General features: G+C 49.8%; 2 pseudogenes and 1 gene segment (V, D, J or C); all 3 read left to right on the top strand.

The window, feature by feature from the left end:
- The first annotated feature begins 2727 nt into the window (after positions 1 to 2727).
- On the top strand, positions 2728 to 6266 carry LOC123465235 (annotated as a pseudogene).
- A 4807-nt stretch (positions 6267 to 11073) lies between these two features.
- LOC123465234 lies at positions 11074 to 13793 on the top strand. The segment is given in 6 exon segments: positions 11074 to 11170; positions 11253 to 11685; positions 12872 to 12903; positions 13143 to 13201; positions 13526 to 13547; positions 13741 to 13793. Coding segments are annotated over 6 exon segments (645 nt in total).
- Positions 13794 to 17073: 3280 nt separating this feature from the next.
- On the top strand, positions 17074 to 19839 carry LOC123465233 (annotated as a pseudogene).
- The last annotated feature ends 4639 nt before the right edge of the window (positions 19840 to 24478 follow it).

Raw genomic sequence — 24478 nt, 5'->3', positions numbered from 1 at the left:
TCTGATGCAGAATGTGGTTGAGAGAGGGGACCATATCCTCACCACATGAAAGGCACGGTCTCTTAGGGTTGCTTCTCTTGACTTAGGCCCGTTCTCTGGACATTTGGTGTAAGCTCGCTAAGTCCACAGGAGAGGTTCTGTGTGACTCAGCAGTGCGGCTCAGCACAGCAGGGCCAGTGAACGAGCTAGCCAGCGGTCAACAGTGTAAGTACAGCTGGATCAGACAACAGAGGTGTATAAACCCAGCACCAGGGAAAACCCCCCTTGGTGGTGCTAACTGAACTGACACCTCACTCACAGCATCAGCCATAGTTCTCTCCACGGAGACCCAGCGGGACCTCCACGCACCTGAGATAGAAGCTGAGTCTGCTGACACCACGCTCAGATGCAGGAAGATGAAAAGTTTGTGGTCTGTGTTCTGCATCTACGTTTGTGGTGTCCTCAGACTCACCTTCTACATCAACCTGGGGTGGGAGTCCCACTGAATTTCCATGGAGAAAACTGATTAATGCTCTGAGTGTGTGTCAGCTCTTTGAGCACCACCGAGGGCATTCCTCCCTTCACTAATTGACAGGCTCTAGTAGGTGCAGTAACTTCTGTCATTTGGGTGGTTTTACGGCAGATAGAGGACACATACTAAAGGGAAGCTTGTACTTGAAAACCAATTCTTACTTGATATCCTCAGCTTTCTTGTCAAGCTATGAGCCACCAGAAGTTCATATGAGGACAAGTCTTTAAACGAGAGAGTACAATACCTCTAAGGAATATACAGAATATTCCATGATGAATAAAGAAGCCATTGTGAGCACCGTCTTCGTGTTCAGGCATCCCTCCTGACTGTCTCATGGAAAAACACTACCTTTAGTTGATGGAATTGACTGATTTTAAATCACTTTTGTCCAATATATGCATGCTGGTCACTCCAGTCATGTCAGACTCTTTACCACCCAATGGACTGTAGCCCATTAGGCTCCTCTCCATGAAATTTTCCAAGTAAGAATACTAGAGTGGGTTGCCATGCCCTCCTCCAGGGCATCTTTGACCCAAGGATCAATCCTGTGTTTCTTACATCTGCTTATTGGTAGGCGGGTTCCTTATCACTAGCGCCATCTTGGGATCATTATGTGAGTCTTGTTCAGCAGAAATCACACAAAGAGAAGTGAACAGAGTAAACAGTGAGAAAGTCAAAGTTGCTCAGTTGTATCCAACTCTTTGCGACCCCACAGACTATACAGTCCATGGAATTCTCCAAGGAAGAATACCGGAGTGAGTAGCATTTCCCTTCTTCAGGGCATCTTCCCACCCAGGGATCAAACCCAGGTCTCCCAAACTGCAGGCAGATTCTTCACCAGCTGAGCCACAGGGAAGCCCAAGTATACTGGAGTGGGTAGCCTATCCCTTCTCCAGCAGATCTTCCAGTCCCAGGAATCGAACCCTATATTGCAGGATGATTCTTTACCACTGAGCTATCAGTTCAGTCGCTCGGTAATGACTGATTTTTCAAACCCCATGGACTGCAGCATGCCAGACTTCCCTGTCCATCTCCAACTCCCAGAACTTGCTCAAGCTTATGTCCATCCAGTCGGTGATGCCATCCAACCATCTCATCCTGTCTTCCCCTTTTCCTCCTGTCTTCAATCTTTCCGAGCATCAGGGTCGTTTCAAATGAGTCAGTTTTCAAATCAAGTGGCCAAAGTATTGGGGCTTCAGGTTCAGCATCAGTCCTTCCAATGAATATTCAGCACTGATTTCCTTTAGGATAGACTGGTTGGATCTCCTTGCAGTAAAGGACTCTCAACAGTCTTCTCCAACACAGCAGTTGAAAAACATCAATACTTCAGTGCTCAGCTTTCTTTATGGCCCAACTCTCGTATCCATACATGAGTACTGAAAAATCCATAGCTTTACTAGATGGAATTTGGCCAGCAAAGTAAAGTCTCTGCTTTTTAATGCACTGTCTAGGATGGTCAAAGCTTTTCTTCCAAGGAGCATGCTATCAGGGAAGGCTTGTACAGGATCTATCGGGAAGCAAGCCCAAACAATGAAGAAAAGCACAAGCCAATGAACAAGGAGCCAGATGTGGGTGGTCCAAGGTTTGGTGAAGCTCAGAAGTTCATGGTGACCTGGAAGAGAATGAACAACGCTTCCACATGGCACACCCACATGTCAGCCCTCCCCAGGGGACCCCCTCATGTATCGGATCGTGATGACTGCATTCCCTGTCACACGGGACATGTAAAAGGGGCTGGGAGAAGAGGGACAGCTCCTCTGAAATTACCTCAGGAACCCGGAATCACCGAGAGGTGCTTTGTCCTGCCTTCTGACTAGAACTGGGCCACCAGGACGTGACAATCTCCGCAGCCATGGTGCTTTCTGAATTCCAGCCTCTTGGAAGAGCTTGGTAATCTGAGCCTAAAATACATGCCCTCTGAGGTCCTTCATCCCTTTCTCTCTATGGTTGTCAAGTCTGTCCAGGCTCCTCTGACTCTTAGTGACATGGGATTTCTCCTTTGCCTCACAGGGTCAAGGACAACCTCAGCTGGTACCTGCTGGTTCCTGCATCAAGAGGTATTGTGTGAGGAAACCGTGATTTCCACCATTAAAGCAAGGAAATTCTCAAAACCAAAAGTTTTCCCTGGACCTGAACAAGTCCTGACATTACAGGGCAATCCCCCAGCACAATACCAAGAGGTGGGCAATCCACAGTCCAGGGGAGATCTGCCCAGGATGCAAAGCTTCAGGAGGAGCACCTTCAGGTAAGTACTACCAATTCCTGCAGGACCAGCAATAACCACTGTAGGAGAGAGGATCTGAGGCCACAGCCCATAGTTTGTGGGATATAACTCCACAAACATCCAGGTCTTCAAGGTGATTGTGCATATTTATCCTTCAGGACACTGACGGACAAAGGGAAGGCCAATGCTGAGAAATTTAACAACCTATCCCAGAAGGTTCATCAGGCAGGACCCTCCATAAAAAGAGCTCTTCCCCCAGCTCTCCTAGGAGGTGAACGAAATTCTTGTCCACTGCAGACCTACAGAGGGGGGTATGTCTCATGCTAAGAGAAGGGACTGGACCAGGTCACTGCAGCCCAGGCAAGGAGTAGAATGAGGATGGGCCAATACTGAAAACCCTGGCAATGCTCAGAGCCCAGACCCAGATCCCCTGAGTCATGGGTGTTCAACCTCAACAATGCAGGTAACCCCTACCCACCTGTGACCCCCAGGACCTGGCAGAGCTACGATATGCAGCCTCTTTGAGGAGGGGAGCTAGTGTGCAGACACCACAGCCAGACAACCATCAGGAGCCAAGGGCGCTTGAGGCCTCTGGTACCCATGGCTGGAGACCAGGATTGGAGCACCTCACTACTGGCCTCAGACCCACTCTCTCCTGCCTGATCTACATGGCTAGTATCCCTCTCCTCTCCTGGGTATTCTGACGATCTCAGGAATATTTATGAAGGTTCCATCAGAGACTCAGACAGGGGGGAAGCAGGTTTGTCACAGGGTCCTGCTGGAGGACACGTGGCTGACCTCCCCACTGACCTATCTCCCCACTGACACCAGGTCCTGAGGTCCTCAGGCAGGTGGTTCAGGAGGGATGGAGAGAAGCAGGATGGAGTCTGAGGACGGATGCACCCCAAGGCCATTCTGTTGAAGTGTGTCCTGCCAGGGGACACGCACATGGCTGGCCTAGCTTCTCTGCAGGGTGCTGTTGTGGCAACCCTCTCCAGTGTTCCTGCCCGGAGAATCCCAATGGACGGAGGAGTCTGGTGGGCTACAGTCTGTGGTGTCTCAAAGGGTCAGACACGACTGAAGTGACTGAGCATGCTCACTGCCCCATTCCTGGGTGAGCACAACCCTCAGGGCAGCCTCCCCTGAGTCAGCTGAGAAGGCCTCTGCCTCGTCCTCCTCTGATGTCTCAGGTGTCTCCTCTCACGGTGTGGGCACTAGGAGCCCCTCATGTGTTTGTGCTGTGAGTTGTCTGGGGCGACCGCACTGGTTTCCGACAAGGGGGCTCATCTGGACCTTCTTGTGGGGCCCCTGCAGGGTCCAGGTGCTGCAAGAACAGGTGAGCCCAGATGAATGGTAGGTGGAGGTGGGCATCTGAAGCCCTGTGCTTCTGCGTGCAGCTATCCTGTGACATAATGTTAGCCCACGGGGGGCTCCAGGAGGCCAAGGGACCCCAAGTCCTCGAGAGCCTCTGGACTCACTGTGAGTGTCAACTGCATCAGTGCCCCTGCAGCCCAGGGCGGTGACGTCCAGGTGTTTCACAAACTCCTTCCTTGGGGTCTCTCTACAGAGTGTGTGCGTTTATTGAGGCTATTTCTAGAGATGATTAAAGAACATGCTGTCTCTAGAAGAATAGTCTGAAGATGGAACACAGCCACTTAATACCAGACTAGAAACACTGCTAGGAATGCCTGTGAGCCCAGGCAGGGGTGCCCAGGACCCCAGTGCAGGGCTGCTGCCCAGGAGCATGTGGGAAGGGGCCGGGAGTCTCAGAGATGGAGTCTTCTCTTTACACTGAAAACAATAACTAGCAGGACAAGGAGTGGTGACGTTTAATATTGCAGGACTGTTGGGAATACACAGCAGAGTGAAGCCATGAGAAGTATATGTCTATATGTCGTGAGTGTGTGTGTGAGTGTGTGAATGTGAGTAAGTATGCATGTTTGTGTGTGGTGTATATATATGAGTGAGTGTATGTGTGTACATGTGAGTGTGCATATGTAAGTGCGAGGGTGTTTATGTGTGCATCTGAGCGTGTGAATGTGGTGGATTCGTTTTGTGTCTGTATGTGTGAGCGTGAAAGTGTTTGTGAGTATATATCTCTGTATGTCTGTGTGACAGGTGTGTGTTATATAACAGGTGTGTATGGACTGTTGTGTGGTGTGATAGGTTATGTTTGACATATGTATGTGTGCCTGTATGTCTGTGTGACAGAGGTGTGTATATGTAACAGGTATGTGTGCAACAGGTGTGTGTGTGTGTAACGTGTGTGTGTGAACGGTGTGTGTTTCTGTGTAGTAGATGTCTGTGTTACAGGAGGGTGTGTTTGTGACAGTTGTGTGTGTTACAGGTGGTGGGTGTGTGAGACAGGTGTGTGAGTGTGTGACAGATATGTCTGTATGTGTGTGACAGGTCTCTTTGTGTGTAACAGGTGTATGTGTGTGTAACAGCTGTGTCTGTGTGTGAATGGCTGTGTTTGTGTGTGACTGTGTGTGTCTGTATGTCTGTGTGACAGGTGTGAGTGCTTGTGTGTGACAGTTTTGTATGTGTGTGTGACAGGTGTGTGTGTGTAGAGGTGTGTGTGACAGGTGTGTGTGTCTGTGTAACAGCTGTGTGTGTGACAGGTAGGTGTGTGTGTGTATGTGAATACCCAGTGGTCGCTAACTTTGGGGGAGCACACTGATTAGAAGTGAAGATGTCTCTGTGGCACTAAAGGCTGGGTCACGATGCGGACTGTGTCCTCTGGGGCGGGTCCCTCGGTGGAAGAGCTCTGTGTACACAGGAGTCAGGGGACCTGGCAGGACACACGCCCTCAAACAAGCATGAGGACACGGACACAAACCCACTGAGCATGGCCATGGGTCATAAGTCTGCTCCTTCCTAATATCGCCCATGTATTAAGTGTAAAGTTTTCAGCCTCAGAACATGCAGGTGACCTGAGGTGTCCTAGGTTAAATACGGATATTCTGAGCCCTGAGAACATCACCCAGAGCAACACCAGCTCTGCACAGCAGTCCTGGGAGCACAGCCCTCACCAGGGACTGGAGCTGGAGAGTCCTCCTCCTGGTGGCCTTGGCTCCAGGTCAGGGTCATCCTGGTGCTGGGGTGAAGAAGGGACGGGTCCAGTCAAAGGGGTTCATGCACTTCTGTCCCCTGTCCACAGGTGTGCACTCCCAGGTGCAGCTGGTGCAGTTGGGGCTGAGCTGAGGAAGCCTGGAGCATCAGTGAAGGTGTCCTGCAAGGCTTCTGGATACACCTTTACTGACTACATGCACTGGGGGCGACAGGCCCCTCAGCAAGGTCTTGAACGGTTGGACAGATTGACAGCAAAGATGGTGGAGCAAAGTAGGCACAGAAGTTCCAGGGTAGAGGTCACCTTGGCTGTAGACACGTCCACCAGCACTGCCTACGTGCAGCTGAGCAGTCTGAGGTCTGAGGACACGGCTGTTTATTACTGTGTGAGACACACAGTGTGAAAACCCACATCCTGAGGGTGTCAGAAACCCTGAGGGGCAGGGCAGCTGTGCTGGGAGTAGACAGGAGAAAAATGATGGTTTTCCTGATTTCTCGTCACCAAGAGTCTGGAATCGAGAGATCAGATCATGCTCTCCTGGGACACTGGTGTTTTTGAGCAAGATCTCAAGATGACAAGTATATGAAAGAAAAATTCAAGATAAAGGTTTCTCTCCAAAGGGTTATGGATTTTTATTCCTTTTTTAGCACGGGTATTGAGAGCCTCATTCTTCTGGGAATGTTAGGGGAGGCATTATCTGGGAATACTTGGTTATGTCAATGTATGGGATTCTTATTCTGTAGAGTGTCCTGGCAAGTCCTCCGGCTCATTCTTTAGTTTGAAAAGTGTCATCGTCCTTGGGGGATCCCAAGGGTGAATTTCTATTTCCCAGTCTCTGCCAAGCAGCCCACACATGGCATCTGGTCAGACAGCCACAAGCAGGGTTATAGAGTCAGAGTCGAGGGGGTGCATAGTCCCTCAGTCTGTGGCAGCACATGGTTCCTCCCAGGGACCACGGCCTGCAGTGCCCTGTCCCCAGGGGCAGTGCTTGTGGTCACCGAGAAAGTTGGAGCCATGTGGGAGACACTGGTGGATGTGAGACCCACGTCCTAGCCTGTATCACTCTGCTGAGCGTTGTGCCAAGTTCCCATACGTGTGGAATTCAAACCAACACACACACATTCCCTTTTAGTCCACAGTTCAGAGTCTGATATCAGTTTCACTGGATTGGAATCCAGATGCGACAGGACCACAGTTCCAAGGCTCTCAGGGTCTGAATGCATCTGTGCCCCCAGAATTCAGGTTTGGAATTCCTGTGCACCCTGGAGAATGCTGCTAGAATTGGGGTCTTTGGCAGATGCTTACTTCATGAGAGGAGAGTCCTCATGATTTGGGTTGGAGTCTTTCTAAGAATCCCCAGAGAACATACTTGTCCCTGTCCACCAGGTAAGGACCCAGCAGGAAGGTGCCAGATGTGAACCAGGAAGGGGGCCTCACCAGAAGGCAGCCTCACTGGTGTTCTGACCTGGGGCTTCCAGCCTCTAGGACTGTGGGAAATAAAGGCTTGCTTACAGACCACCCCACCTGAGCTCCTGTTGTGCACTCTGAAAGGATAAAGTCAGGGACAATCTGCTTCTTTGCCGTGTCCAGTCTAGAGCTTCACTGCCCGTATCCCTGGCTCTCAGCCACTTCCTTCATCTGCACAGCCCAGCAAAGCACCTTCCTTCAGTGGTCACTTCTCCCAGGGCCAGATGCCCTTGGCCTCCCTCTGATGAACACATTTGTGGTTTCAACTGGAGCCACCTGATAATCAAGGAAAAGCAGACATCTCAATTAGTCACATTTGCCAAAGTCCCTAATGCCAAGTGAGATGACATTCAGAGACTCAATGAATGATTCAGACAAACACAGTCCACCTTCAGCCCTGCAAATACATCCTTCCCACAGGCCCATTACACTTAGCAAATCCCAGAAAACCTCCAAAATGTCCACCTAAGAATTGACACTAAATTATAATGTCGATTATAATAAAGATTGTAGAGCAAAGTTGGTCTAAATACCATCAACCCAAGTCCCAAATCTAGTCCTCTAACAGCTATGCATGAGGATTTGTGTTGTAAAATACAACACGAAGACAGGCGTATCTCAGCTACAAGGAGTTTCATTCCGTATAAAGGATAAATGTAAGTCAGAAAGGACCCCTGGTCCCAGTGTGCACGAGTGCTCAGTGCTACAGTTGTGTCTGACTCTTTGCCACCCTATGGACTATAGCCTGCCAAGCACCTCAGTTCATGGGGTTCTCCAGGCCGAGAATACTGGAGTGGGCTGGTATTTCCTCCTCCAGGGGATTCTTCCCAGCCAGGGACTGAACCCAAGTCTCCTGCATTTCTTTCAGTGAAAGCAGATTCTTCACTGTTGAGCCACCAGGGAGGCCCCACTGGCCCCGAGAGTGTTTAAATCCCTCCATGCAAACCCTACTAAGTCCAAGGTCTGGGAATAATCTTCTTTGGCTCCTCTTCCAGCCTCTGGGCCTGTTGATCTTCCCCTTACTTGCCATTCCTTTCGTGGGAGGTGGTGCATATTTGAAGCTAAGCACTTTCACCAGCCTATTTCCTGCTGCTTGGATCTTGAACCATTGCTGTGACCTTCAAGGAAAAGACAATTGAGGATGGTGCATGATCCTTCTATTCATTGTTGAATTTGATTTGCTAATAGGTTTTCAGAAGTTTTGCATTAAATTCATCCTAGGTACATTTATAAAAGCCCCTAGAGAAACTTTCTGTTCCGAGACTGTTGCTCCTTGGAAGATTTATAAATTACTATGATGAAATTCAATTTCACACACATGATCAGTCTCTCCATGTTGTCTCCTCCATCTTGATTCAGTCCTGCAGGTTTTACAGTTTAGGAATTTGTCCGTTTCTTCTAGACTGTCCAATTTGTTGGCATACAACTCTTTGTAATCATCTCATATGATTTTCTGTATCTCTGAGGTATTAGCTTTATGTCTTTTCTATATTTTGTTTCATTCCAGTAAGTTCTTGTTCCTCCTTGGGAGACTGGCGACAGGTTTGTGCTTTTCTTTGTCTTTGAAACGACGGCACTGACAGCAGCAGCACCAGCCTGATTCACTGATCGTCTTGTGTTCTGTGTGTGTGTTCCTCTCAACATTATTAATTTCTGCACTGTTTTGTCCTTTCCTTTCCACTACTGCCTCTGGGCTTTTGTGGCGTTTCTGTTTTAATTTCTGTAGGTAGTAAGTTGGATTGTTTCCTTCCGTTTCGTGAAGAAGACCTGTATCACTGTCAGCTTTCGTTTCAGAACTGCTGGGCCGGCATAGAGTTTAGAGATAAGTGTGTGTTAGTCCCTCAGTCGTGTCTGGCACTGTGTTGCCCCAGGGACTCTAGTGTGCCAGTCTTCTTTGTCCTTTCTAGGCAAGAATCCTGGAGTGGGTTGCCTTTCCTATTCCAGGGAATCTCACACACGGGGAGTCAACCCAGCTACTCCTACATTGCAAGTGGATTCTTTACCTACAAGAGGCAAAATTCTCATTATCCACAGAACACTGTAGATAGAAAACCTAAAGACTCCACACAAAGCTACGAGACCACACTCATCAGAGCACTGAACTCAACAGGTCAGAGTGGGTACCAGCATCTGAATTGCTCATGGCTTAGGAGTTGTTGGGATTCTCTGGATCCCAATTCTGATGCCATAAACGAAACCCCATAGAAACCAACTGGTAGTGGAATTGGGGATGTGGTCTGCAGCCTTCCAGTCCCATGAGATGAGAAGCATATTTGGGTTTTACAGGTGGTCCAGTGGGATCACAAAATCAGCGAAAGTGCAGGAGAGAGGAAAGCCTGTTAGGAGATGCACCACAGGACTCCACTGGCTTTGATGATGGACGAAGGTGTTGAGCCAAGGGATGAGGACACACCTAGAAGCTCAGTGACCTGGATGCCAGATGCCCACAGTTCCAGGGTCACCCTCAGGAGTCTTGACCATGTTGCATAGCATCGGGCACAAGTGACCCCACAAGCTCTGAGGCAGAGTGAGGTGGGGCCTCTCCCCAGAGCACATTCAGGTGTCGGGAAAAGCTGGATCTGGCACAGAAGACATGCTCCTGCAGAACTGCTGTGGCCAAAGCCAGACCGGGAAGGGCTTTGCATAGACAGTAGGTTCTAACTCAGTCAGTGCACAGGTGAGATCTCTGTGCTGAGGAATAGCTGACCTGCACCAGACCCGAAGGGGTGACGTCTCAGGGCAGGAGAAGACCAGGGTCCCGTGGACAGGGCGTCCGTCAGAGTGGGGACACACACTGGTCACTTCTGGCTCCAGGAGGGATAACCCCACTGATGACATGTTGACAGCACTCCCCACCCCGGGCAAACCCGCTGCCAAGTCCACACGTGCGGTGACTGTCGTCAGCCCCAGGCTACATCCTCACACACAGAAGTGCAGGAGTGAGGACACAGCCGCAGGGCCACAGGGAGGCGGGGGAGCGGAGCCCTAAGGAGCTCCCAGGAGCTGTGTGTCCTCAGTCCTCAGCAGACTTGGGGTCCTCAGTGTCCAGTGGCCTCAGGGAGGAGATGCTGAGGTTCACGAGTTCCTGCAGACACTCAGTTGTGCACAGGAAAATGCAGCCCACGGGGCAAGTCAGCCGTGCTGGGAAGACGAGCATCTCAGCACAAATGTCTACTTTGTCCACAAAATTAATACTGTGTTTAATTACTACGAACAAACCACCTCTAGAGTGATTCTTGAGGTTATATAAGCTGTTCAAGATGAAAAAATAGATAAGAAAGCAAAGGAAAATATAAATGCTTTAGTAATTCTGATAGACATTAAATTGTACTCAACTCCATTTGAACTCAATGTGATTATTGCTTGTATATTTTTCTCTGATGTTTGTATATGGAGTAAGTAAACATCAGCTAATCAGAAAAGAAAAAAATAAGAGTTTGTGTCTAACAAATGGCTGGTACCTGAATGTGTGGTGGGCATTTGTTGAGTAACAGTAAACACATTCGTGGGATTAAAGTCTCTTCCCCAAATCTGCCATTTTCCCTGAAAGCATTTTGTTTCCTGACCAGCCCTCCTTCATCATTTCATTCCTCAACAGTCTTCCTGGTATAGGGAGGGGGATCCCAGGAGGGGCTGAGTTCTCTGAGCACACATTCAGCAACCCCCTCACAGGGGGAGCCCAATAGACAGGACCTCTATTCACTGCTTTCTGCTTTTTATACAGAGGTCCCTCCTGTATGCAAATATCCACTCTGGTCACAGGGTAGAAACACAGCACCAGCTCCCTTAAATTCAGCCTCCTCCTCAGGCTTGAAGAGACTTGCGGCAGTGGTGACTCTCATCTGCTCGAAGATGAACCCACTGTGGACCCTCCTCTTTGTGCTCTCAGCCCCCAGAGGTGAGTGTCTCTGGGTCAGACATGGGCACGTGGGGAAGCTGCATCTGAGCCCACGGGTCACCGTGCTTCTCTCTCTCTACAGGGGTCCTGTCCCAGGTGCAGCTGAAGGAGTCGGGCCCCAGCCTGGTGAAGCCCTCACAGACCCTCTCCCTCACCTGCACGGTCTCTGGATTCTCATTGAGCAGCAATGCTGTAGGCTGGGTCCGCCAGGCTCCAGGGAAGGCGCTGGAGTGCCTTGGTTGTATAGACAGTGATGGAGACACAGGCTATAACCCAGCCCTGAAATCCCGGCTCAGCATCACCAAGGACAACTCCAAGAGCCAAGTCTCTCTGTCACTGAGCAGCGTGACAACTGAGGACACGGCCACATACTACTGTGCAAGACACACAGTGAGGGGAAGTCAGTGTGAGCCCAGACAAAAACCTCCCTGCATAAGGGCCCGTGACCACCAGGTGGCGCTCAGGACTCAGTACAGAGCTGAGCCCTGGAGCAGGTGCAGAAGAGGCGTTGGGCGGTGGGGGGCCGGGGGGGATTCTCCTCAGAGCTTCTCTTTCCTCCTCCTGCCCAGGAGCTGCACCTCAGACCCTCTTGTTGTGTCCTGGTATTTCATTTTTGTGGTTTATGTCGCTCTCAGTAAACTGTGTGTTTATATATGTTTTAATTTTTCCTTGAAGCAGGATAGCTTTATGCAAACACACACACACACACACACACACACATATAATACTAAACAGCTAAAATTTTTCACCTTCATTTCTCTTCTTTAAAAGGAACTCAGTAAAACACTTGACTCTCATGTTATTTTCAAACTGTTAACTATCCTGAAGGAAACAGGAGATATTTAAACACTTTTAATCTTTGTTTTGTTTTTGTCCATGAAGAAGGAAGAGATCCAACCTCCTTCTTTCTGTCAAACTGCACATTAGAATCTGCAGCAATCAGCGTCAAAGGCTCCAGTGTCAGGGGTCCCCAGGGCTGCATATGCAATGATTCTCATCATTCACAGGTTCTGTACTGAAAATTCACCTACATGCTAGCTTTTATTAGTGTCTGAACATAAACACTGTTACCTTGTGTCCTTATATAGACATTGACAGTTTGGCCAGTTCACTGAGTCACTCAACACACACACATTCCAGGTGAGGTCAATCCGGGTGATACCATCTCGCCTCAACGTCTCTGAAGTCCACACCCCATTCTAAGCTTATCTGTGGATCATTCATAAGGGGAAATACAGAGGTGCTCAGGTGGATTTGCCCCTGGGGTCACCGTGGAGCCCACCACCATGGGTCCTCGCTCCCATCACAGTGACCTTCACTGGCACAGGGAAAGGAAGGAGGAGCTGTGCTGGGTTCAGCCCTGAGGAAAGACCCAAGGACTGAGACGATGAAGGGCTGAGCTGAGATGGGCAAGGGGCAGGAGGTGGGGGCCGTCAGGGCGGAGACTCTGGCCTCAGAAAGGCGGACCTGCCCTGGGATCTGGTTCCAAGCCATCTGATAGACACACTGCTTGCCCACACTTCCTCGCCAACCATGTAAATTCAGAAGGCGCCCGTGGGGATCCTGGGATGACCAGGGTGAGTGTGACCACAGCCTCTCTGTATTCACAGGAATAGAGCTCCTCAATGCAAATTCCTCTTCATGCTTCAGGGTAAAATCCACCCCTGGGCTGTGAGAGCTCACCCCTCTCTGCTCACACAGGATGGAGGTCTCAGTGAAGGCACAGCTGTTGGGTAGAAAATGGGGCCTTGGGGTCTTCTCCTCTGCCTGGTGACAGCTCTCCAAGATGAGGGTCTCAGGTGCAGACACGGGTCTGTGGGGATAATTGTGACGGCAGGTGACTGACAGGGACGGATTCTCCTTGTCCCCAGCTGGCCTGTCCCAGTGCAGCTGAGGGGTAGGGTCCAGAACTGCTGAAGCTCTCACTGACCCTCTCCCTCACCTGTGCCATCTCTGGTTGCTCCATCACCAGGGGTTACTGGTAACCAGTACTCCCTGCAGCTGAGCTCTGTGATGACCAAGGACACGGCAGTGTGTTGCTGTGCAAGAGGCCCAGTGAGGGGAAGGCAGTGTGAGCCCAGACACCAGCCACCCTCCGGGGAATCCATGACCACCAGGGAGAGCTGGGGACGTACAATTGTGTGTTGCAGGAGCAGGTGCAGATGGTGATTGACAGCTGGTCTCCTATCAGGAGGCTTCCTCTCCTTGTAGCAGTTTATCTGGGGAACTTCTCTGCATTCATGACTCTTAGGTACCTCCTCAGTCTCTGAGGCAGAATGATGGTTGAGAGAGGGGACCATATCCTCACCGCACGAAAGGCATGGTCTCTTAGGGTTGCTTCCTCTTGTCACTTAGGCGCGTTCTCTGGACATTTGGTGTAAGCTCACTAAGTCCACAGGAGAGGCTCTGTGTGACTAAGCAGTGCGGCTCAGCACAGCAGGGCCACTGAACGAGCTAGCCAGCGGTCAACAGTGTAAGTACAGCTGGATCAGACAACAGAGGTGTATAAACCCAGCACCAGGGAAGAACCCCCCTTGGTGGTGCTAACTGAACTGACACCTCACTCACAGCATCAGCCATAGTTCTCTCCACGGAGACCCAGCGGGACCTCCACGCCACCTGAGATAGAAGCTGAGTCTGCTGACACCACGCTCAGATGCAGGAAGATGAAAAGTTTGTGTGGTCTGTGTTCCTGCATCTACGTTTGTGGTGTCCTCAGACTCACCTTCTACATCAACCTGGGGTGGGAGTCCCACTGAATTTCCATGGAGAAAACTGTGATTAATGCTCTGAGTGTGGTGTCAGCTCTTTGAGCACCACCGAGGGCATTCCTCCCTTCACTAATTGACAGGCTCTAGTAGGTGCAGTAACTTCTGTCATTTGGGTGGTTTTACGGCAGATAGAGGACACATACTAAAGGGAAGCTTGTACTTGAAAACCAATTCTTACTTGATATCCTCAGCTTTCTTGTCAAGCTATGAGCCACCAGAAGTTCATATGAGGACAAGTCTTTAAACGAGAGAGTACAATACCTCTAAGGAATATACAGAATATTCCATGATGAATAAAGAAGCCATTGTGAGCACCGTCTTCGTGTTCAGGCATCCCTCCTGACTGTCTCATGGAACAAACACTACCTTTAGTTGATGGAATTGACTGATTTTAAATCACTTTTGTCCTAATATATGCATGCTGGTCACTCCAGTCATGTCAGACTCTTTACCACCCAATGGACTGTAGCCCATTAGGCTCCTCTCCATGAAATTTTCCAAGTAAGAATACTAGAGTGGGTTGCCATGCCCTCCTCCAGGGCATCTTCCTGACCCAAGGATCGATCCTGTGTTTCTTACATCTGCTTATTGGTAGGCGGGTTCCTTATCACTAGCGCCATCTTCGGATCATTATGTGAGTCTTGTTCAGCAGAAATCACACAAAGAGAAGTGAACAGAGTAAACAGAAAGTCAAAGTTGCTCAGTTGTATCCAACTCTTTGCGACCCCACAGACTATACAGTCCATGGAATTCTCCAAGGAAGAATACCGGAGCGAGTAGCATTTCCCTTCTTCAGGGCATCTTCCCACCCAGGGATCAAACCCAGGTCTCCCAAACTGCAGGCAGATTCTTCACCAGCTGAGCCACAAGGGAAGCCCAAGTATACTGGAGTGGGTAGCCTATCCCTTCTCCAGCAGATCTTCCAGTCCCAGGAATCGAACCCTATATTGCAGGATGATTCTTTACCACTGAGCTATCAGTTCAGTCGCTCGGTAATGACTGATTTTTCACGACCCCATGGACTGCAGCATGCCAGACTTCCCTGTCCATCTCCAACTCCCAGAACTTGCTCAAGCTTATGTCCATCCAGTCGGTGATGCCATCCAACCATCTCATCCTGTCTTCCCCTTTTCCTCCTGTCTTCAATCTTTCCGAGCATCAGGGTCGTTTCAAATGAGTCAGTTCTTCAAATCAAGTGGCCAAAGTATTGGGGCTTCAGGTTCAGCATCAGTCCTTCCAATGAATATTCAGCACTGATTTCCTTTAGGATAGACTGGTTGGATCTCCTTGCAGTAAAGGACTCTCAACAGTCTTCTCCAACACAGCAGTTGAAAAACATCAATACTTCAGTGCTCAGCTTTCTTTATGGCCCAACTCTCGTATCCATACATGAGTACTGAAAAATCCATAGCTTTACTAGATGGAATTTGGCCAGCAAAGTAAAGTCTCTGCTTTTTAATGCACTGTCTAGGATGGTCAAAGCTTTTCTTCCAAGGAGCATGCTATCAGGGAAGCTTTAACTGATCTATCGGGGAAGCCCAAACAATGAGAAAAATCACAAGCCAATGAAACAAGGAGCCCAGATGTGGGTGGTCCAAGGTTTGGTGAAGTCAGAAGTTCATGTACCTGGAGAGAATGAACAACCTTCCACATGGCACACCCACATGTCAGCCCCTCCCCCAGGGGACCCCCTCATGTACGGACGTGATGACTGCATTCCCTGGTCACACGGGAACATGGAAAGGGGCTGGGAGAAGAGGGACAGCTCCTCTGAAATTACCTCAGGAACCCGGAATCACCGAGAGGTGCTTTGTCCTGCCTTCTGACTAGAACTGGGCCACCAGGACGTGACAATCTCCGCACCATGGTGCTTTCTGAATTCCAGCCTCTTGGAAGAGCTTTGGAATCTGAGCCTAAAATAAATGCCCTGCTGAGTCCTTCATCCCTTTCTCTCTATGTTGGTCAAGTCTGTCCAGGCTCCTCTGACTCTTAGTGACATTGGATTTCTCCTTCGACTCCCAGGTCAAGGACAACCTCAGCTGGTACCTGCTGGTTCCTGCATCAAGAGGTAGTGTGTGAGGAAACCGTGATTTCCACCATTAAAGCAAGGAAATTCTCAACACCAAAAGTTTCCCTGGACCTAACAAAGTCCTAACATTACAGGGCAATCCCCCAGCACAATACCAGAGAGGTGGGCAATCCACAGTCCAGGGGAGATCTGCCCAGGAATGCAAAGCTTCAGGAGGAGCACCTTCAGGGTAATTACTACCAATTCCTGCAGGACCAGCAATAACCACTGTAAGGATGAGAGATCGTGGAGGCCACAGTCCATAGTTTGTGGGATATAACTCCACAAACATCCAGGTCTTCAAGGTGAGTGTGCATATTTATCCCTTCAGGACACCTGACGGACAAAGGGAAGGCCAACGCTGAGAAATGTTAACACCTATCCAGAAGGTTCATCAGGCAGACCCTCCATAAAAGAGCTCTTCCCCCAGCTTCTCCTAGGAGGTGAACAGAAATTCTTGTCCACTGCAGACCTACAGAGGGGGTATATCTCATGGCTAAGAGAAGGGACTGGACCAGGTCACTGCAGCCCAGGAAGGAGTAGAATGAGGATGGGCCAATACTGAAAACCCTGGCAATGCTCAGAGCCCAGACCCAGATCCCCTGAGTCATGGGTGTTCAACCTCAACAATGCGGGTAACCCCTACCCACCTGTGACCCCCAGGGACCTGGCAGAGCTACGATATGCAGCCTCTTTGAGGAGGGGAGCTTGTGTGCAGACACCACAGCCAGACAACCATCAGGAGCCAAGGCGCTGAGGCTCTGGTACCCATGGCTGGAGACCAGGATTGGAGCACCTCACTACTGGCCTCAGACCCACTCTCTCCTGCCTGATCTACATGGCTAGTATCCCTCTCCTCTCTTGGGTATCTGACGATCTCAGGAATATTTATGAAGGTTCCATCAGAGACTCAGAACAGGGGGAAGCAGGTTTGTCACAGGGTCCTGCTGGAGGACACGTGGCTGACTCCCCACTGACCTATCTCCCCACTGACACCAGGTCCTGAGGTCCTCAGGCAGGTGGTCAGGAGGGATGGAGAGAAGCAGGATGGAGTCTGAGGACGGATGCACCCCGAGGCCATTCTGCTGAAGCGATGTCCTGCCAGGGGACACGCACATGGCTGGCCTAGCTTCTCTGCAGGGTGCTGTTGTGGCAACCCTCTCCAGTGTTCCTGCCCGGAGAATCCCATGGACGGAGGAGTCTGGTGGGCTACAGTCTGTGGTGTCTCAAAGGGTCAGACACGACTGAAGTGACTGAGCATGCTCACTGCCCCATTCCCTGGGTGAGCACACCCTCAGGGCAGCCTCCCCTGAGTCAGCTGAGAAGGCCTCTGCCTCGTCCTCCTCTGATGTCTCAGGTGTCTCCTCTCACAGGTGTGGGCACTAGGAGCCCCTCAGGTGTTTGTGCTGTGAGTTGTCTGGGGCGACTGCACTGGTTTCTGACAAGGGGGCTCACCTGGAACTTCTTGTGGGGCCCCTGCAGGGTCCAGGTGCTGCAAGAACAGGTGAGCCCAGGAATAAATGGTAGGTGGAGTGGGCATCGAGCCCCGTGCTTCTGCGTGCAGCTATCCTGTGACATAATGTTAGCCCACAGGGGGCTCCAGGAGGCCAAGGGACCCCAAGTCCTGGAGAGCCTCTGGACTCACTGTGAGTGTCAACTGCATCAGTGCCCCTGCAGCCCCAGGGCGGCGACGTCCAGGTGTTCTCACAAACTCCTTCCTTGGGGTCTCTCTACAGAGTGTGTGCGTTTATTGAGGCTATTTCTAGAGATGATTAAAGAACATGCTGTCTCTAGAAGACTAGTCTGAAGATGGAACACAGCCACTTAATACCAGACTAGAAACACTGCTAGGAATGCCCTGTGAGCCCAGGCAGGGGGTGCCCAGGACCCCAGTGCAGGGCTGCTGCCCAGGAGCATGTGGGAAGGGGCCGGGAGTCTCAGAGATGGAGTCTTCTCTTTACACTGAAAACAATAACTAGCAGGACAAGGATTGGTGACGTTTAATATTCAGGACTGTTGGGAATACACAGCAGAGTGAAGCCATGAGAAGTATATGTCTATATGTCTGTGAGTGTGTGTGTGAGTGTGTGAATGTGAGTAAGTATGCATGTTTGTGTGTGTGTATATATATGAGTGAGTGTATGTGTGTGCATGTGAGTGTGCATATGTAAGTGTGAGGGTGTTTATGTGTGCATCTGAGCGTGTGAATGTGTGGATTCGTTTTGTGTCTGTATGTGTGAGCGTGAAAGTGTTTGTGAGTATATATCTCTGTATGTCTGTGTGACAGGTGTGTGTTTATATAACAGGTGTGTATGTGACTGTTGTGTGTGTGTGATAGGTATGTTTGACATATGTATGTGTGCCTGTATGTCTGTGTGACAGAGGTGTGTATATGTAACAGGTATGTGTGCAACAGGTGTGTGTGTGTGTAACATGTGTGTGTGCGAACGGTGTGTGTTTCTGTGTAGTAGATGTCTGTGTTACAGGAGGGTGTGTATATAACATTGTGTGTTTGTAACAGTTGTGTGTGTTACAGGTGGTGGGTGTGTGAGACAGGTGTGTGAGCGTGTGACAGATATGTCTGTATGTGTGTGACAGGTCTCTTTGTGTGTAACAGGTGTATGTGTGTGTAACAGCTGTGTCTGTGTGTGTGAATGGCTGTGTTTGTGTATGACAGGTGTGTGTGTGTGTGACAGTTTTATGTGACTGTGTGTGTCTGTATGTCTGTGTGACAGGTGTGAGTGCTTGTGTGTGACAGTTTTGTATGTGTGTGTGACAAGTGTGTGTGTGTGTGACAGGTGTGTGTGTCTGTGTAACAGCTGTGTGTGTGACAGGTAGGTGTGTGTGTGTATGTGAATACCCAGTGGTCGCTGACTTTGGGGGAGCACACTGATTAGAGGTGAACATGTCTCTGTGGCACTAAAGGCTGGGTCACGATGCGGACTGTGTCCTCTGGGGTGGGTCCCTCAGTGGAAGAGCTCTGTGTACACAGGAGTCAGGGACCTGGCAGGACACACGCCCTCAAACAAGCATGAGGACACGGACACACACCCACTGAGCATGGCCATGGGTCATAAGTCTGCTCCTTCCTAATATCGCCCATGTATTGAGTGTAAAGTTTTCAGCCTCAGAACATGCAGGTGACCTGAGGTGTCCTAGGTTAAATACGGATATTCTGAGCCCTGAGAACATCACCCAGAGCAACACCGGCTCTGCACAGCAGTCCTGGGAGCACAGCCCTCACCAGGGACTGGAGCTGGACAGTCCTCCTCCTGGTGGCCTTGGCTCCTGGTCAGGGTCATCCTGGTGCTGGGGTGAAGAAGGGACAGGGTCCAGTCAAAGGGGTTCATGCACTTCTGTCCCCTCTCCACAGGTGTGCACTCCCAGGTGCAGCTGGTGCAGTTGGGGCTGAGGTGAGGAAGCCTGGAGCATCAGTGAAGGTGTCCTGCAAGGCTTCTGGATACACCTTCACCGACTACATGCATTGGGTGCAACAGGCCCCTCAGCAAGGTCTTGAACGGATGGACAGATTGACAGCAAAGATGGTGGAGCAAAGTAGGCACAGAAGTTCCAGGGTAGAGTCACCTTGGCTGCAGACACGTCCACCAGCACTGCCTACGTGGAGCTGAGCAGTCTGAGGTCTGAGGACACGGCTGTTTATTACTGTGTGAGACACACAGTGTGAAAACCCACATCCTGAGGGTGTCAGAAACCCTGAGGGGCAGGGCAGCTGTGCTGGGAGTAGACAGGAGAAAAATGATGGTTTTCCTGATTTCTCGTCACCAAGAGTCTGGAATCTGAGAGATCAGATCATGCTCTCCTGGGACACTGGTGTTTTTGAGCAAGATCTCAAGATAACAAGTATATGAAAGAAAAATTCAAGATAAAGGTTTCTCTCCAAAGGGTTATGGATTTTTATTCCTTTTTTAGCACGGGTATTGAGAGCCTCATTCTTCTTGGCAATGTTAGGGGAGGCATTATCTGGGAATACTTGGTTAATGTCAAGTATGGGATTCTTATTCTGTAGAGTGTCCTGGCAAGTCCTCCGGCTCATTCTTTAGTTTGAAAAGTGTCATCGTCCTTGGGGGATCCCAAGGGTGAATTTCTATTTCCCAGTCTCTGCCAAGCAGCCCACACATGGCATCTGGTCAGACAGCCACAAGCAGGGTTATAGAGTCAGAGTCGAGGGGTGCATAGTCCCTCAGTCTGTGGCAGCACATGGTTCCTCACAGGGACCACGGCCTGCAGTGCCCTGTCCCCAGGGGCAGTGCTTGTGGTCATCGAGAAAGTTGGAGCCATGTGGGAGACACTGGTGGATGTGAGACCCACGTCCTAGCCTGTATCACTCTGCTGAGCGTTGTGCCAAGTTCCCATACGTGTGGAATTCAAACCAACACACACACATTCCCTTTTAGTCCACAGTTCGGAGTCTGATATCAGTTTCACTGGATTGGAATCCAGATGCGACAGGACCACAGTTCCAAGGCTCTCAGGGTCTGAATGCATCTGTGCCCCCAGAATTCAGGTTTGGAAGTCCTGTGCACCCCGGAGAATGCTGCTAGAATCGGGGTCTTTGGCAGATGCTTACTTCATGAGAGGAGAGTCCTCATGATTTGGGTTGGAGTCTTTCTAAGAATCCCCAGAGAACATACTTGTCCCTGTCCACCAGGTAAGGACCCAGCAGGAAGGTGCCAGATGTGAACCAGGAAGGGGGCCTCACCAGAAGGCAGCCTCACTGGTGTTCTGACCTGGGGCTTCCAGCCTCTAGGACTGTGGGAAATAAAGGCTTGCTTACAGACCACCCCACCTGAGCTCCTGTTGTGCACTCTGAAAGGATAAAGTCAGGGACAATCTGCTTCTTTGCCGTGTCCAGTCTAGAGCTTCACTGCCCGTATCCCTGGCTCTCAGCCACTTCCTTCATCTGCACAGCCCAGCAAAGCACCTTCCAACAGTGGTCACTTCTCCCAGGGCCAGATGCCCTTGGCCTCCCTCTGATGAACACATTTGTGGTTTCAACTGGAGCCACCTGATAATCAAGGAAAAGCAGACGTCTCAATTAGTCACATTTGCCAAAGTCCCTAATGCCAAGTGAGATGACATTCAGAGACTCAATGAATGATTCAGACAAACACAGTCCACCTTCAGCCCTGCAAATACATCCTTCCCACAGGCCCATTACACTTAGCAAATCCCAGAAAACCTCCCAAATGTCCACCTAAGAATTGACACTAAATTATAATGTCGATTATAATAAAGATTGTAGAGCAAAGTTGGTCTAAATACCATCAACCCCAAGTCCCAAATCTAGTCCTCTAACAGCTATGCGTGAGGATTTGTGTTCTGAAATACAACACGAAGACAGGCGTATCTCAGCTACAAGGAGTTTCATTCCGTATAAAGGATAAATGTAAGTCAGAAAGGACCCCTGGTCCCAGTGTGCACGAGTGCTCAGTGCTACAGTTGTGTCTGACTCTTTGCCACCCTATGGACTATAGCCTGCCAAGCGCCTCTGTCCATGGGGTTCTCCAGGCCGAGAATACTGGAGTGGGCTGGTATTTCCTCCTCCAGGGGATCTTCCCAACCAGGGACTGAACCCAAGTCTCCTGCATTTCTTTCAGTGCAAGCAGATTCTTCACTGCTGAGCCACCAGGGAGGCCCCACTGGCCCCGAGAGTGTTTAAATCCCTCCATGCAAACCCTACTAAGTCCAAGGTCTGGGAATAATCTTCTTTGGCTCCTCTTCCAGCCTCTGGGCCTGTTGATCTTCCCCTTACTTGCCATTCCTTTTCGTGGGAGGTGGTGCATATTTGAAGCTAAGCACTTTCACCAGCCTATTTCCTGCTGCTTGGATCTTGAACCATTGCTGTGACCTTCAAGGAAAAGACAATTGAGGATGGTGCATGATCCTTTCTATTCATTGTTGAATTTGATTTGCTAATAGGTTTTCAGAAGTTTTGCATTAAATTCATCCTAGGTACATTTTATAAAAGTCCCTAGAGAAACTTTCTGTTCCGAGACTGTTGCTCCTTGGAAGATTTTAAAATTACTATGATGAAATTCAATTTTCACACACATGATCAGTCTCTCCATGTTGTCTCCTCCATCTTGATTCAGTCCTGCAGGTTTTACAGTTTAGGAATTTGTCCGTTTCTTCTAGATTGTCCAATTTGTTGGCATACAAGTGTTGGTAATCATCTCATATGATTTTCTGTATCTCTGAGGTATTAGCTTTATGACTTTTCTATATTTTGTTTCATTCCAGTAAGTTCTTGTTCCTCCTTGGGAGACTGGCGACAGGTTGTGCTTTTCTTTGTCTTTGAAACGATGGCACTGACCGCAGCAGCACCAGCCTGACTCACTGATCGTCTTGTGTTCTGTGTGTGTGTTCCTCTCAACATTATTCATTTCTGCACTGTTTTGTCCTTTCCTTTCCACTACTGCCTCTGGGCTTTTGTGGCGTTTCTGTTTTAATTTCTGGAGGTAGTAAGTTGGATGGTTTCCTTCCGTTTCTTGAAGAAGACCTGTATCACTGTCAGCTTTCGTTTCAGAACTGCTGGGCCGGCATAGAGTTTAGAGATAAGTGTGTGTTAGTCCCTCAGTCGTGTCTGGCACTGTGTTGCCCCAGGGACTCTAGTGCGCCAGTCTTCTTTGTCCTTTCTAGGCAAGAATCCTGGAGTGGGTTGCCATTTCCTACTCCAGGGAACCTCACACCTGGGGAGTCAACCCAGGTCTCCTACATTGCAAGTGGATTCTTTACCACAAGAGGCCAAATTCTCATGATCTACGGAACACTGTAGATAGAAAACCCTAAAGACTCCACACAAAGCTACGAGACCACACTCATCCAGAGAGCACTGAAGTCAACAGGCCAGAATGGGTACCAGCATCTGATTGCTCATGGCTTGGGAGTTGTTGGGGATTGCATGGATCCCACTTCTGATGCCATAAATTAAACCCCATAGAAACCAACTGGCAGTGGATTTGTGGATGTCGTGTGCAGCCTTCCAGTCCCGTGAGATGAGAAGCATATTTGGGTTTTACAGGTGATCCAGTGGGATCACAAGATCAGCGAAAGTGCAGGAGAGAGGAAAGCCTGTTAGGAGATGCACCACAAGACTCCACTGGCTTTGATGATGGACGAAGGTGTTGAGCCAAGGGATGAGGACACATGTAGAAGCTCAGTGACCTGGATGCCAGACGCCCACAGTTCCAGGGTAACCCTCAGGAGTCTTTACCATGTTGTATAGTATCGGGCACAAGTGACCCCACAAGGTCTCAGGCAGAGTGAGGTGGGGCCTCTCCCCAGAGCACATTCAGGTGTCAGGAAGCTGGATCTGGCACAGAAGACATGCTCCTGCAGAACTGCTGTGACCAAAGCCAGACCGGGAAGGGCTTTGCATAGACAGCAGGTTCTAACTCGGTGAGTGTACAGGTGAGATCCCTGTTCTGAGGAAGAGCGGACCTGCACCAGACCCGAAGGGGTGTCGTCTAAGGGCAGGAGAAGACCAGGGTCCCATGGACAGGGCGCCCGTCAGAGTGGGGACACACACTGGTCACTTCTGGCTCCAGGAGGGATAACCCCACTGATGACATGTTGACAGCACTCCCCACCCCGGGCAAACCCGCTGCCAAGTCCACACGTGCTGTGACTGTCGTCAGCCCCAGGCTACATCCTCACACACAGAAGTGCAGGAGTGAGGACACAGCCGCAGGGCCACAGCGAGGAGGGGGGAGCACAGCCCTAAGGAGCTCCCAGGAGCTGTGTGTCCTCAGTCCTCAGCAGACTTGGGGTCCTCAGTGTCCACCCTCAGGGAGGAGATGCTGAGGTTCACGAGTTCCTGCAGACAGTCAGTTGTGCACAGGAAAATGCAGCCCACTGGGCAAGTCATCCATGCTGGGAAGACGAGCATCTCAGCACAAATGTCTACTTTGTCCACAGAATTAATACTGTGTTTAATTACTAGAACAAACCACCTCTAGAGTGATTCTTGAGGTTATTTAAGCTGTTCAAGATGAAAAACACTCAAGAAAACAAAGGGAAATACAAATGATTTGGGAATTCTGATAAACATTAAATTATACTCAACTCCATGAATTCAATGTGATTCAAACATGTATATTTTTCTCTGATGTTTGCATATTGCGTAAGTAAACATCAGGTAATCAGAAAAGAAAAAAAAAATTAGAGTTTGTGTCTAACAAATGGCTGGTACCTGAATGTGTGGTGGGCATTTATTGAATAAAGGGAAACACATTCTTGGGATTAAAGTCTCTTCCCCAAATCTACCATTGCTCCCTGAAAGCATCATTTTTCCTGACCAGCCCTCCTTCATCATTTCCTTCCTCAACAGTCTTCCTGGTATAGGGAGGGGGACCCCAGGAGGGGCTGAGTTCTCTGAGGGCACAGGCAGCATCCCCCTCACAGGGGGAGCCCCATAGACAGGACCTCTATTCACTGCTTTCTGCTTTT

The sequence above is a fragment of the Bubalus bubalis genome, chromosome 20 (assembly GCF_019923935.1).
Source record: "Bubalus bubalis isolate 160015118507 breed Murrah chromosome 20, NDDB_SH_1, whole genome shotgun sequence".
Lineage (NCBI taxonomy): Eukaryota > Metazoa > Chordata > Mammalia > Artiodactyla > Bovidae > Bubalus > Bubalus bubalis.
The sequence above is the reverse complement of the archived record's forward strand: the minus strand, read 5'-3'. Positions and strand labels throughout refer to the sequence as shown.